At 54.4% G+C, this 12,403-nt stretch overlaps 1 protein-coding gene across 1 annotated transcript in view; it reads right to left on the reverse strand.

Moving 5' to 3' along the window:
* MAP3K14 (mitogen-activated protein kinase kinase kinase 14) overlaps positions 1-12,403 on the reverse strand; it is a 42,844-nt gene that overhangs the window by 8,116 nt on the left and 22,325 nt on the right. Inside the window, exons 2-8 of the mRNA XM_068977821.1 lie at positions 11,808-12,083; positions 10,616-10,685; positions 8,518-8,728; positions 7,803-8,414; positions 6,539-6,676; positions 791-920; positions 431-562 (exon numbers count right to left, since the gene is read on the reverse strand). Of these exons, the coding sequence (XP_068833922.1) occupies positions 431-562; positions 791-920; positions 6,539-6,676; positions 7,803-8,414; positions 8,518-8,728; positions 10,616-10,685; positions 11,808-12,063 (1,549 nt within the window). The 5' untranslated portion in view covers positions 12,064-12,083. The remainder of the gene's footprint in view (positions 1-430; positions 563-790; positions 921-6,538; positions 6,677-7,802; positions 8,415-8,517; positions 8,729-10,615; positions 10,686-11,807; positions 12,084-12,403) is intronic.

Genomic DNA, 12,403 nt, shown 5'->3' on the forward strand with positions numbered 1-12,403 from the left:
CAGGTGAGTCACCGAGGGCCCCGGCCCAATTTGAACCTCCGGCGGGGCAGTTTTCTGGCTGACCCTACGTGGCAGCTGCAGCTTCTGATTAGTTTCATTAGTCATGGAGGGAGGGGGGAGGCAGGGATCAGTTCAGGCTGGAGGCAGGCAGCAGGCAGGCTCTCAGAGGGTGAGGGGATATGGCCACTCAGCCTTGCTACCCTCCCCTCCCATGGTCACCAGTAAGCAGGAGCTTGACTAGTGTTCCCTGTGGGCATCAGCCACTGGAAGTCACAGTGCCAGGCTGAGGGCTGGGAGAACACATTCTCCTTTCCTGCTGGCTCAGCCCACCCACCTTGATGCAGGCACAGAAGATCTGGGAGGAAGCAGGCATGATGGGGCGAGGTAAGAGCCCAACAGGGACCAGGGCCACGGGTGCCCTGAGCCTTACCTTTCACATCTCCGTGTAGAATCCTGCGGGTATGGAGGTATTCCAGCCCTTCCAGCGCCTGGCCCAGGTAGTAAAGGGCCCGGTCCTCTGGCAGACAGCCTTTCTGCTTTATAAGCTGGCCTAGCGAACCACCTAGGAGATCAATGGCTGGTCTTTACATGGAGCTCTTCCAGGCCTCCAAGTCAGCCAAGGGCAAGAGACTTCAAACGGCAGGTGGTAGAAAGCAGGCCTTTCTTGCTGATGTCATGAGGTCAAGGGTTTAAAAATGGATTGACTGGGGACAAGGTTAACCTGGGCAAGAATTGGAGAAACTCTTGGCTCTGACTCTGAAGGGAGAAAGAGTGGCCCCTGGCTCCTTACCTTCCAGCAGTTCCATGAAGATGTTGACCCAAGGCCCTTCCTTCACAGCTCCATACAAAGGGACGATTCTGGGGGAGGTCAATCCTGCACATGCCATCAACTCCTCGGCCCGAAATACTTCGACTCGCACCTGAAGGGCCCAGAGGTGGGTGGGAGTCAAGCTGAAGGTCCGGGGTTGGTTCCCTGGGTTCCTATTTGGACCCTTGGAGCTCCCTACATGGAGACCATGGATGGGCCTGGTGATGATTCCAAGGCCAGGCAGGGCCCTGAAGGGCCTGCTGGACACTTAGAAACTAAAGCGTGAACCCTGGGGTGGTCAGGGTCAATGCCTAGCACTTGACTAAAGTTCTACAGTGCTTATGTTTATGGAAACAGTCACACAAAAACGACAGTCCTTATCCAGGCCCCTGGCATGCTGCTCACCCTCAGATCTGCTGAACACAGAACTTTCCTTCCCCCAGCTCAAATGTCCAGACAGTTTCTAGGTTATGGGACCTTTTGTTTATCAACATCCACGTCTTAAGATGCTTCTGTAGCCAGAGCTGGGACAGCCAAGATTCTGGCTCTGTCAGTGCCTCTGGATCCTCAGCATCCTCCTCAGCACTTAGTATTCGCTGATAATTGTTTGCCTTTCCCCCTGAGCACTAAAATGTCCATGTAGATGCAACAGTGCTTGTTTATTCTGTTTGCAGCTGTTTCCCCAGGATCTGGGCATAGGAGAGGATTCTCCTACGGGGAGGGGCTTGGCCCAGGCCCCACCTGCAATGGACTGGCAGGCTGGGGACCACCCACTCCTCTGTAGGGACCAGTGTGGCATGGAGGGAAGAAATAGGCCTTGGATACAAGCATCCTGGGCTGAGACCCTGGCTTGGCAGTTTCTAAAGGTGGATCACTTCTTCTAAGCCATGTGTGAATGGTGGGGGCAGTGGCCTCTGCTCCTGTGTAGGGTAGGGGTTTGGAGGGGTGATAACCAGCACTAGGCCTCAGAGGGTGCTCAGGTATGGTAGCTCCTGCCTCCTCCCTCCAGCTCAAATGAGAGCCGCTTAATAAATGCTTATACTTCCTACAACAGAGACTTGTTTTTCCTTCCGGCTGCAGTTGGCTTGCCTGTTATCCCCGAGAAGTGCCACCAGGGGGCGGGAGTGGTAACAACACTAGCCAGGAAGCAGTCGGTCAGGGTCTGGCAGTCTTCTTCGGAGACCTGCTGACTTGTGCGGCTTTTGGACTTTTGCCTATCAGTGGAAAATGTCTCTCTTCTGATTACTTGCAGAATATCTGGTTGATCATCTTGCACGAACTTTGACTCTCTGTCAGTGTTTCCAGCTCTGAACCTGAATTGGAACTAATTTGTCGACAGGACTTGTATTAGCAAACGTCTTTCACCCTATTGCTCCCAAACTGTGAGGTGAAGCGCGCACCACAGAGAGCTCACAAGGGGAACAGTGATGGTGGGACATCTGGGAACACCACCTAGACTACTAGCCTGAGATAATTCGGTTTCAATGGCTGCACTGCATTCTTTTGAGGATGTATCTTTGTGAAGATAGGTTTTTGGAGGCTGCTGTGACAAAAAGGTTCTTTAGGGGGATAGTGTGGAGCAGGATGTGAAGGGGATGGTGTCCAGTGATTTCAAAGGTGGAGAAGTTGTGCGTGCCCAACAGGATATACATTCCGTTAGTAATTATGGTTGTTTAAGAAGGAAATTTATCTTTCCATTTATGTGTGTTGTTATGCAAAGGGTTACTAGATTGTTAGGATAAAGACTTATTACTTGACCCAATTATTTAACAGATGAAACTTGCTTTAGTCTGGGGCACCTTGAACAAAATGAAATGAAGGGCTGTGAACCAAGGAAGTCTGGAAGCTTAGGCTTAAATTCTGAAGAAATCCGTAAGTCTTTCAGAGTACCCCAGTGATATTAAAACCCTTCCCAACCACTCTGATCAAAGGGAGTTGGAAGGGACACTTCAAAATACAAGGTGTGTTAGAAGTCTGGGGCAGCTCTAGGGAGAGCAGGTTGAAAGGATGCTCTCAAGGGAGAAAGGTTGCCCTTCTAATCCAGGCCAGCTGCCCATCTGGCCACCTTTTCTCTCTGGACTTCAGTGTCCTCATCTGTACAGTGAGGGCTGGACTCTGATGAGTATGTTAATGAGAACTAATATTTAATGCCCACTTAACAGATTCCAGGGACTGTGCTCAGCACTTTATTCATCGTTTGCATCTTACAATAGACTCGGAGGTGATAGCATCTCATTTTATAGACAAAGAAGCTGAAGATCAGACCGGTGACCTGCTCAAGGTCACGGGATATGAAGGGGCAGAGCTGGGGTCTCGGGCGGGGGTAAGCCTCACTCCAGAGCTGCCAACTCCATACCTTGCTGAAGGCTGTTCCAGGGGTATTAGCTTTTACATCCTGGACATTTTTTACTGAAGTTCAAGAGCATGCATGCCCAGGTGGAAGAATGGTCAGCAATCACCTAACTGCCAAATCCACAGGCCATTTCCCTCTGCTTAACTGCCCGCACGCTTTATACCAGGGGTCTCTCTTTCCTTCTTGGGACACTCCCTCTTGTTTTCTTTAGTATTCATATTCATTTTATTTCACCAGTAAATACAAGGGAATAAAAGCAATTCTATAAGTTCTTTTAAAGATCTCAGGAACAATAATATGTGAGCGCCATATAGTTTTGTCCTTTATTTCCTCATCGTCATGGAGACAGTCTCCTCTTGGTCCTTGTGCTGATTTCCTCAACACTCATCCTGGCTGACTTTACCCACGTGCCCGGCTGATGGCTGCTTCTACCACCTTTCCACCAGGTAAGTGTCCACCCCCGTTACAATCCGAGCTCCTTCAGGTCAGGCGTGTGGACCCCACACCTCTGTCCCCAGCCCGGGCCTAGCATCTGGCACAGAGCAGGGGCTTGGTAACAACAGCTGGCTGGACTTGGCCAAAGCCACTCTAACCCAGATCAGGGCAGAGCAACAGGAGGCTCCTAGAACTCCACGCTCCAGCCAGACATGCTCAAATGAACTGTTCTTAACCCTCTTTGGGCCACAGGCCCCTGTGAAAATCTGGTGAATAAAAAGTGTGTGTGGGTCCACCCACACCACGTGTGGAATACAATTCCAGGAGTTCGTGAATCTTATGAATGAACTGACTAGGATTAGAACTTCTACACTGACTGTTAAAAAGCACTAGACAGGTGTCTATCACCAGTGAGGAAATCTGTCCATGATCCACTGTTGCATGAAAATACATGGTACAGAACAAATGAGTGCAACCTCATTTTAATAAAAGTCATAACTACATGTTTATATATGCATTTCAAAGGCTGGTTACCTCAGAAGAGGACTGGGGGACAGAGAGACTTGGTTTTGGGGGTATCATTATTTTATAATGCGTCTCTATTAATTTGAAAGCAAAAGTAAGATCAAACAAAATCTTAAAAAACCCCAAAACTGGACATTAAAGCCTGGGTGTGCAACCAATTAGCATCTGACCTGGGGCCAGCAGGGTGCTGACATCCTCATGTGATGCTCCACATCCTGGATCCTCCCTGGGGAGCATCAGAGGGTGTGCAGACTTGCTCTGACCCTGTGTGCACTTTGACCTGTGATCCTTGGCCCTCACCCTCCACCCCTACCCTCCTGGCAGAGATCTGTTTCTCAGATCTTCCAGCTAAAAATGCTAAAGGAAACCTTCCTTACTCCCCTTCCCTGGAGAGAAAGGAGCGGGGGAGGTCTGCCTGACCAAAGGCAGCTGTGGGCCACCCAAAGCCAACCCTGCTGAGGTCCTGGACTGGGGGGAGGCAGAGGTCCGAGGGGCCGGCTCTGGGGGGCTTGAGCAGCAGGTCTGGGCCTGGCAAGTCCGCACATTGTGCTTGGAGCTTGTCTGGCTGCCCTGGGGAGGTGAGGAGTGGAGTCCCTGTCCTCTTCTACTATATTAGGGTTGTTTACCTTGTTGCCTGGGACTCTGAGAACCTCAGCAGGGCAACAGCTGAGAAGCCTGGTGACTAAGCTCCCCAGCACAGGCGTTCATCTCCAGGATACTTCACACTCTCTTGCCCTCCTCCCACCCGCCTCTCAGGAGGGACAGCTGAGCCTTCTCTGGTGGCTTGGGGAGGCGACTGCAGCTGAGGAGGTCAGGCACGTGGCCCTGGCATCCCAGTGGGAGATGATGACCCATGCTGGCAAGAACTAAGCACGTGCTTTGGTCAGTGGTGGGGTGGGCAGGGGTGGAGCTGGCTTATTTGACACAGTGTGTCTGAAGTTTGGGGTAATACCTAAGGATAGTCCCCTCTCTCAACCCATTGCCCGAGGCCCAGACTCTCCAGCTTTAACACCTGGTCACGCACCAGCCATGGAAGCCAGCCCTGTTCACATCACAATCCCCTCACCCCTTAAAGTCGCAGGCACCCAAGACAGTGGCGCCAGCAGTGTCCACTCTGCGTGGGGCCTGAGCAGGCTGGACCTGCCTGTTCTGGCTATTTGGCCCCCTTCCTTTGGGGCCTGAAAAAAAGCCATCTGGAAACAAGGTCCATCTTTGAATTAGCTTATTTCACGCTGCCCATGGGCCAAGGAAATGGCCTGTGGAAATGTTTCTGATTTCCACCTTAGGAAGTCTTTGGGGCTAGCCCTTATTCTTAGCTGAATTTAAGGTCAAGGGCAAGGTGGCTTCCAATTAAGGTGAGGGGAAGAGTTGGGGTAGGAGAAAGGATATCTGAAGGAGAGGAGGACTGACACCCTCCAAGGTTTGCTGGGCCTGGACAGTGTGATTTGACAGAAGGAGGCCTCGGGCCTAGGCCCGGCTGTGGGGCTGTGGGCAGGGTGCAGGCCCTCTTTGGCCTCCAGTCCTAACATCACAGAGAGGAGGGAGCGGGAGACGTGACTCCGGCCTCTGCCTCTAATTCAAACCCTAGAAGCGCGAGTCTTCCTCCCCTGCCCCTTCTCAACGAGAGGGTCAAAGCCAAACTCCGTAGTTGGGTAAACCTGTGTGCTTAGTCACTTCAGTTGTGTCCGACTCTCTGTGACCCCATTGTCCATGGGGTTCTCCAGGCAAGAATACTGGAGTGGGTTGCCATTTCCTTCTCCAGTGATAAGTATGAAGTGAGTGAAGTGAAGTGGCTCAGTCGTGTCTGACTCTTTGCGACCCCATGGCCTGCAGCCTACCAGGCTCCTCCGTGCATGGGATTCTCCAGGCAAGAGTACAGGGGTGGGGTGCCATTTACCTGGGGCTCTCACTAAGTCTCATTGCCTCCTATCGTCCATCTCCCAGGACTGATTACATCCAGTCAACAGGAGGCAGAGTCAGATCTGTCTCCCAAAGGGCTCCTGTCAGGGGGCTTCTCTTAGGGAGGCTCCTGTTAGGGGGAGACTGTGCTCTCGCCATTACCTTGCTATCCGCTGTGAAGTTTAAGACTTTCAGCTCAGTATGAATTTCGTGACAATCCAATCATCTTCCCGGTTTTGACTTGCCCAAGGGGCCTGGCATCAGAAGGGGCCCAGGCTGCACACATAGCCTCACGCTCCCTCTCACATACACACACACCAAGTGCAGCTCCCGGGCAGGGACATGAGACCGGGACTGTCTCCCCTTCCAGTGCCAGCTGACCCAGGGCAGCCAGGATAGCCAGGCTCCATTAAAGAGAGTCAGACCCATGGTCAACCTGTGACTAACCCTGAAAGAAGGCAGAGGGAAGGTGATGGGCCTCCGGCCCCTGCCCTCCTCAGCCTCGGAGCCCAGCATACCTTTTTGACGGCACACTGGAAGCCGGTCTGCTTGTCCTCCATCCTGTGGACCTCTCCAAAGGAGCCTCTGCCCAGGCAGGGCTGGCGCGTGGCCCAGTGGACCTCCTCTCGGTACTCATAATCCACCGGCTTGAGTTTCTGGGGTTGGCAGGAGAGAGAGGCAGGTTTCAGTGGCCAGGGCAGTGGAGGGATGAAGGTTACAGTGAGGAAGGCTTGCCAGCTGGTGGCCCATGCCAGGCTGCTGGGCTGAGCTGAGCCCTCACAACAGAAGACACCAACTGGTCACAGGCAGGGCTTGGGGTCAGCGGAGGGTGGGGTGAAGTGGGGGGGACAGGACTACCAGAGAGGGGGTGATAGGAATCAGGCGAAGGCAAAGGAGAGCTTCATGGTCTGCCTGAGGCAAGCTGATCCTTGCAATGAAAAAACCTCCTCCCCAGATTTGTGGTTGTGGGACAGAAATGAAATTGTCAACGACCTTGACTGTGAAAAAACATGACTTCAGCTAAAAGGTAAAAGAAAGGGAAGGACAACGAAGAGGGGCAGAAGACAAGGGATAATGTCAGAGTTGGATGGGATTAACATCCAGAAATCTAAGTTTGGGAAAATCATGTAATGTTACAAAGTTATCCAGTAAACTAGAGAGGGAGAAACAAAGCTATGACAAACCTAGACGGCACATTAAAAAGCAGAGACACCACTTTGCCGACAAAGACCTATATAGTCAAAGCAATGATTTTTCCAGTGGTCACGTACGAATGTGAGAGCTGGACCATAAAGAAAGCAGAGAGCCGAAGAATTGATACTTTCAAATTGTGGTGTTGGAGAAGACTTTCGTGAGTCTTTTGGACAAGCAAGGAGATCAAACCAGTCAATACCAGGAAATCAACCCTGAATATTCATTGGAAGGACTGATGCTGAAGCTCCAATACTTTGGCCACCTGATGCAAAGAACTGACTCATTAGAAAAGACCCTGATGCTGGGAAAGATTGAGGGCAGGAGGAGAAGGGGACGACAGAGCGTGAGATGGTTGGAGGGCATCATTGACTCAATGGACATGAGTTTGAGCAAACTCTGGGAGATGGTGAAGGACAGGGAAGCCTGGTGTGCTGCAGTCATGGGGTCACAAAGAGTCAGACACGACTTAGTGACTGAACAACAAGAGGAGGAAGGTGAAGGAAAGGGGGAAGCGAAGATGGGCGGCCCTGGAGGCGGAGGTGGAGGAGGTGGTGATGGCATGTGTCCGTGTGTTTGGGGACTACTTGCCTCAATGAGTAGGACCCCCTCGCTGTCCTCAGTTTCGGGGCTGGGCGCCTGGGGCCTGGAGCCCCCCACTGACCAGGTCTTGGCCAGGCTGGCCAGGCTGTGGGGCTGGCCGGAGCTCACGCTGCCTTGCAGGGCGTGTACCAGGTACTCCTCCACGGACAGCTTGTCCCTTGAGCCACGAGACGGGCAGTTGGGCTTCAGGTGAGGGCTGGGCAGGGGCTTCTGGCTGTCTATACAGGCCAGTCTGCCCAGGTGAGGGCCAGGCAGGGGCTGCTGGTCGTCTACACAGTTTGCCAGTTTGCCAAGGAAGAAGGACTCTAGCGGGTGAGGCTTCCAGGGCTGGAGAGGGTGGAACGGGAAGGGGTGAGGCAGCCTGCTGTAGGGGAAAGGCTGGGGCAGGGGGCCGGCGTCCTGTGGGTGGTGGACTTTCCACACGTGGTTCAGACACTGCAGGGGGCTGATCAGTTTGTGGAGTTCTGGTCGAGGCAGCGCTGGCCGCAGGCCCTCCCCGAGCTTCTTAAACCAGAGCTGACCAAGGTCTGGCTCCTTCAGAGGCTTGGTGAACTGTGGCACATTTCTAACATATGGAGGACCCAGTGGAGACTCATCTTCCTGCAGGGGAAACACAGTGTTAGGACACGGAGCTGTGGTCAGGGTGTAGGCCTTCTGCAGGCCCTGAGCCGGACATGGAGGTTGGGGTGGGGGGAGGCCTCACCTGCACCGGGATTGTGCAGCTCTCCTGCTCAGGGGTCCTGGGGAGGGGTTTGGCTAAGGCCACCCCTGCCTGAGCAGGGGACTTGGAGCTCTTCTTCTTGCGTTTCTTGCGGGCTTTGCTGCGGCGCTTCCCCTTCCAGCACACACGGGCCATTTTGCCCTCAGTCGAGTGGGCCACATTGTTGGGGATCTGATCAAGACTCTCGGACTGGCTGTCAGACAGACACAGACATGGCGTCTGGGTGTGAGGAGGTGTAGGTAACTCTGCGATGGACTCACAGAGACCCGAGGTCACATCCCAGCTTAGTCAGGACTTGTGGGAATGAGGGACAGTTGCTGAGCCCCAAGGACGGTCCGGGTCCTCACTGGTAAAGAGGAGGTAGTCTCTTCTGCCAGGTGGTGTGGGGATGGGGTTTAAATGAAACAGCTCATTTAAAAAGGCGACCTGGGGGGCTTCCCTGGTGGCTGAGTGGTGTACAGTCCACCTGCTGGTGCGGGAGACGTGGGTTTGATCCCTGGTCTGGGGGGATCCCACGTGCTACGGTGCAACTATAGAGCAACTACAGAGCCTGCCCTCTGGAGCCCGGGAACCGCAGCTACTGAGCCCACACACCACGACCACTGAAGCCCTAGCGCCTTAGAGCCCGTGCTCCACAGCAGGAGAAGCTGCTGCAATGAGAAGCCTGCACATTGCAACTAGAGAGTAGCCCCCTGCTTGCTCCAACTAGAGAAAAGGCCGTGTAGCATCGAAGACTCAGCACAGCCAAAAATAAATAAATAATAATTAAAAAAAATAAGGCTACCTCGGTGCCTGGTCCCAAGGTAAGCCTCTGATAAACAGTGGTTATTACTAAGGTGAGAGGCTACACATTGCTCTTTTGATGTGGATGGAGAGAGACTAGGGGGACTGCCCATGGAGAGGGCCCAGAAGGGGGCATGTGGCTCAGAAGGCCACACCCCATGGCAGGCATTCTCAGCTCTGTGTTGGTTTCTGTGGCCTCTGGAGCAAGGACAGTTGATGTTGGTCACCTCCACTCCCACCAGCCCTGGGCCACCGGGCTCCCCCAGGAATGCGAGGAGTGGCATAAACAGACACCTTGCCCAGGCTGGTGCCTGGGTACCAGGGGAGCCCGCCCTGCTCTGACAGCTGGAGGCTGAGCATCACCGTGGCTCTAACTTGGCTCTCGCCCCTCTGGATATCAAGGTCCTGGTGGCCCTTCTGAAAGGGCTGCTGCCAAACAGCTGTGGAGCCAACCACGGCCTCAGCTGCTCTCCCATGGCCTCGTCTCCTGCCCGAGGCCGGAGAGGGAGGCCGACTCGCCCCAGTTCTGGGGATTGCTAGAGGCCTGGGGGTTTCTCAGGCAGCGGAGAGAAGTGAGTCCAACAGAAACCTCCAACCCTGGGTCAAAAGGCATCGGGCTGGCATAAGGAATCTGACCAAACAGGGAGCATTTCTTGGTTCAAGGCCAGGTGCCCTCCTAAAACCTTTTCATCACTAGTGGTTCCCAAACTCCAGTGATAAAGGAAGTCTGCCTGGGGAGAGAGGAGGACCTATGTCCAGCTTTGACCTCCAGTTGCCAAGAACCAGTCTTTGGGGCTGGGGAACCTCACTGGGGAGCCTCACTCAGCCTCCTTTCCACAGGGCCAGTGAGCTGCGAGTCTGCCCCTGCCTGTTTCCAAGTCCTCATCCCTCCCTGGGTGTGTCTCACAGGGGGAAGGACATGGGAGGTTTCTCCCCAAGTAGCTTCTCTGGGCCTGCACTTGTGGTCACGCACCAGTGGCAAGGTGCCTCCTGTTCCCAGCACCTCCCTACTGATGGGAACTGAGGGGAGCATCAAGGGCTCTGCAGAGAATACAAATAAAACGTCAAGCTGATATGACCCAGAGGCAGTCATCCACACTCTGGGAGCAGCTTTTGAAAAGCTTATTTGGCTGGGAGAGCGGCTCAGCCAGGAAGCCTGGGTGGGTTCCAAGAGCCAAACCACAGGTGCTGAAGGCGGGAGCCAGGGGTCATTCGGGAGCGGCTGGGGCGAGCAGCTGGGGTGGGGACGCCACTGCTGTGTCAGCTCGGGGCGCCCCACTCAGGCTGACCGATTTACCTGTACTGTTTCGAGCCAGCGATGAAGATCCGTTCTGAAAAGGTGGGGCTGAACTCTTGGCTGTTCTCACCTTTTAATTAAAGGAAAAGGGGTTGGACGAGCAGAAAGGAGAAAGGGGGATTCGGCACTTAGGAGAGTGGCACTTTGCAGATGCCTTCCTGGCCACTCCTCTCTCCCGTGGCTTACCACCTCTCATGGTGACCTCACTCTGCCCTCCCAGCCTGGGGGTCAAGGGCACTGGGCATGCCTACAACATGGGATCATTTAAGGGCACCCACCCCACTTCACACACTGTGAGGTGTAAGTGAGATGGTCCATATAAAACACTCGACCCGGTGCCTGGCACATGGCTCAGTATATACTATTACATACATGTGTGGGTTGAACTACCATAACCATGCCACTCTGCTTCAATTTTTATTGTCTCATCTCTCGTCAAAGACCAGCCAGAAGGAAGCAGAAGATGCGGGGAAGGATGGATGTACGTGGGAAAATACCGTCACCAGAGGTTGGTCTCACCAGGCTCCACCCCAGAGACTTCCTGGGGTGGAGGGAAGGTGTGGGGAGGGAGGGGACTCCTGGCCCTACCCGCCCCCTTGGGAGTTTCTCAGGCTCTGGCAGCAGAGCCATCTCTGAGCCATCTTGAGGTCTTGTGAGCGGAAGCAGAAGGACCAGACCGGACCTCAGCCTGCTCTGCAGGCCTGAGGGCAGGTGTTCATCCTTTGGGGTGGGGGCCGCCTTGAGGTGGAAGTGGTGAAGAGCCTAAGACCCCAGAGCAGCTTTCTGGGAGACCTGGCCTTTCCTGTCTGGGCCTCTCCAGAGATGCTCAGGCTGCCTGAGGTCCCAGCAGAAGGCAGAGGGCCTGCCTGATGACCCTGCAGACTCCCCAGCACCTTGGAGCCCACGTATCCCTGCCTCCCAGCTACCTTCCCCTGCTTTGGTCACCATGGGCAACGCCTCCCTTCCTGTGTGTCCCTCCCTGGCACTGTCCTAGCTCCCATGTCACACTGATTCCTGGCTTAACCCCCAGTCCTATCTTGTGAGTGTCTCCTATGGTGGTCACCCTGACCTCCCTCTTCCACAAGGGGACCCTGAGCCCAGCCCTACCCGTGGCCAACCACCCTTGTCCATAAGCTGTGCCCACCCTCTCTCTCTGCACCCCCAACCCTGCCCTGAAGCCAGGGGCTCTTACACTCAGCCTGGGCGATGATGGAGATGGCAGCCGGCCCAGCCTCGGAGCCGTCCTTGGCTGTGCCTTTGGTGATCACGTCATTCAGGATCTCCCACTTCCCGCAGAACACGGGGCTCTTCTCCACGGCCTCCAGCTTGTGGACGGAGCTCTGTTTCTTCCCCATCACCTGTGTCTTCTCCTTGGCTTTGGCGAACTCCTTCTGCTGCCCGACCGTGGAGCCGGGGGCGCCGGGGCAGGCCATTTCCATCACTGCCATCTCCCAGGCTCACGCTCACCCTGCGAGAGAGACAACACGCAAAGCAGGTCACCCCTAGATCCCAGGGCAGGCTGCAGAGGGAGGAGAAAAGCAAGGGGCAGAGAGGCTTTGCCCTCTCAGGCCACATGTATTTATCCTCCAAATGATCCAAATGGCAACCTCGCCACAGTCTCATGTGGGGTGACCCCCCTGGCCCTACCAGCTCTTCCCCTCCACTTCACAAGAACTCTAGTCCACCTCCTCTGGGACAGCTGTGGATCAATGCCTGGGTTGGTTCTTTCTTGCCTTTGTAAATAATGGCTGAGTCGTCTTCTGCTGTTTGTTTTGTGGTGAACTTTGC

This window comes from Capricornis sumatraensis, chromosome 8, assembly GCF_032405125.1.
Source record: "Capricornis sumatraensis isolate serow.1 chromosome 8, serow.2, whole genome shotgun sequence".
Classification (NCBI taxonomy): domain Eukaryota; kingdom Metazoa; phylum Chordata; class Mammalia; order Artiodactyla; family Bovidae; genus Capricornis; species Capricornis sumatraensis.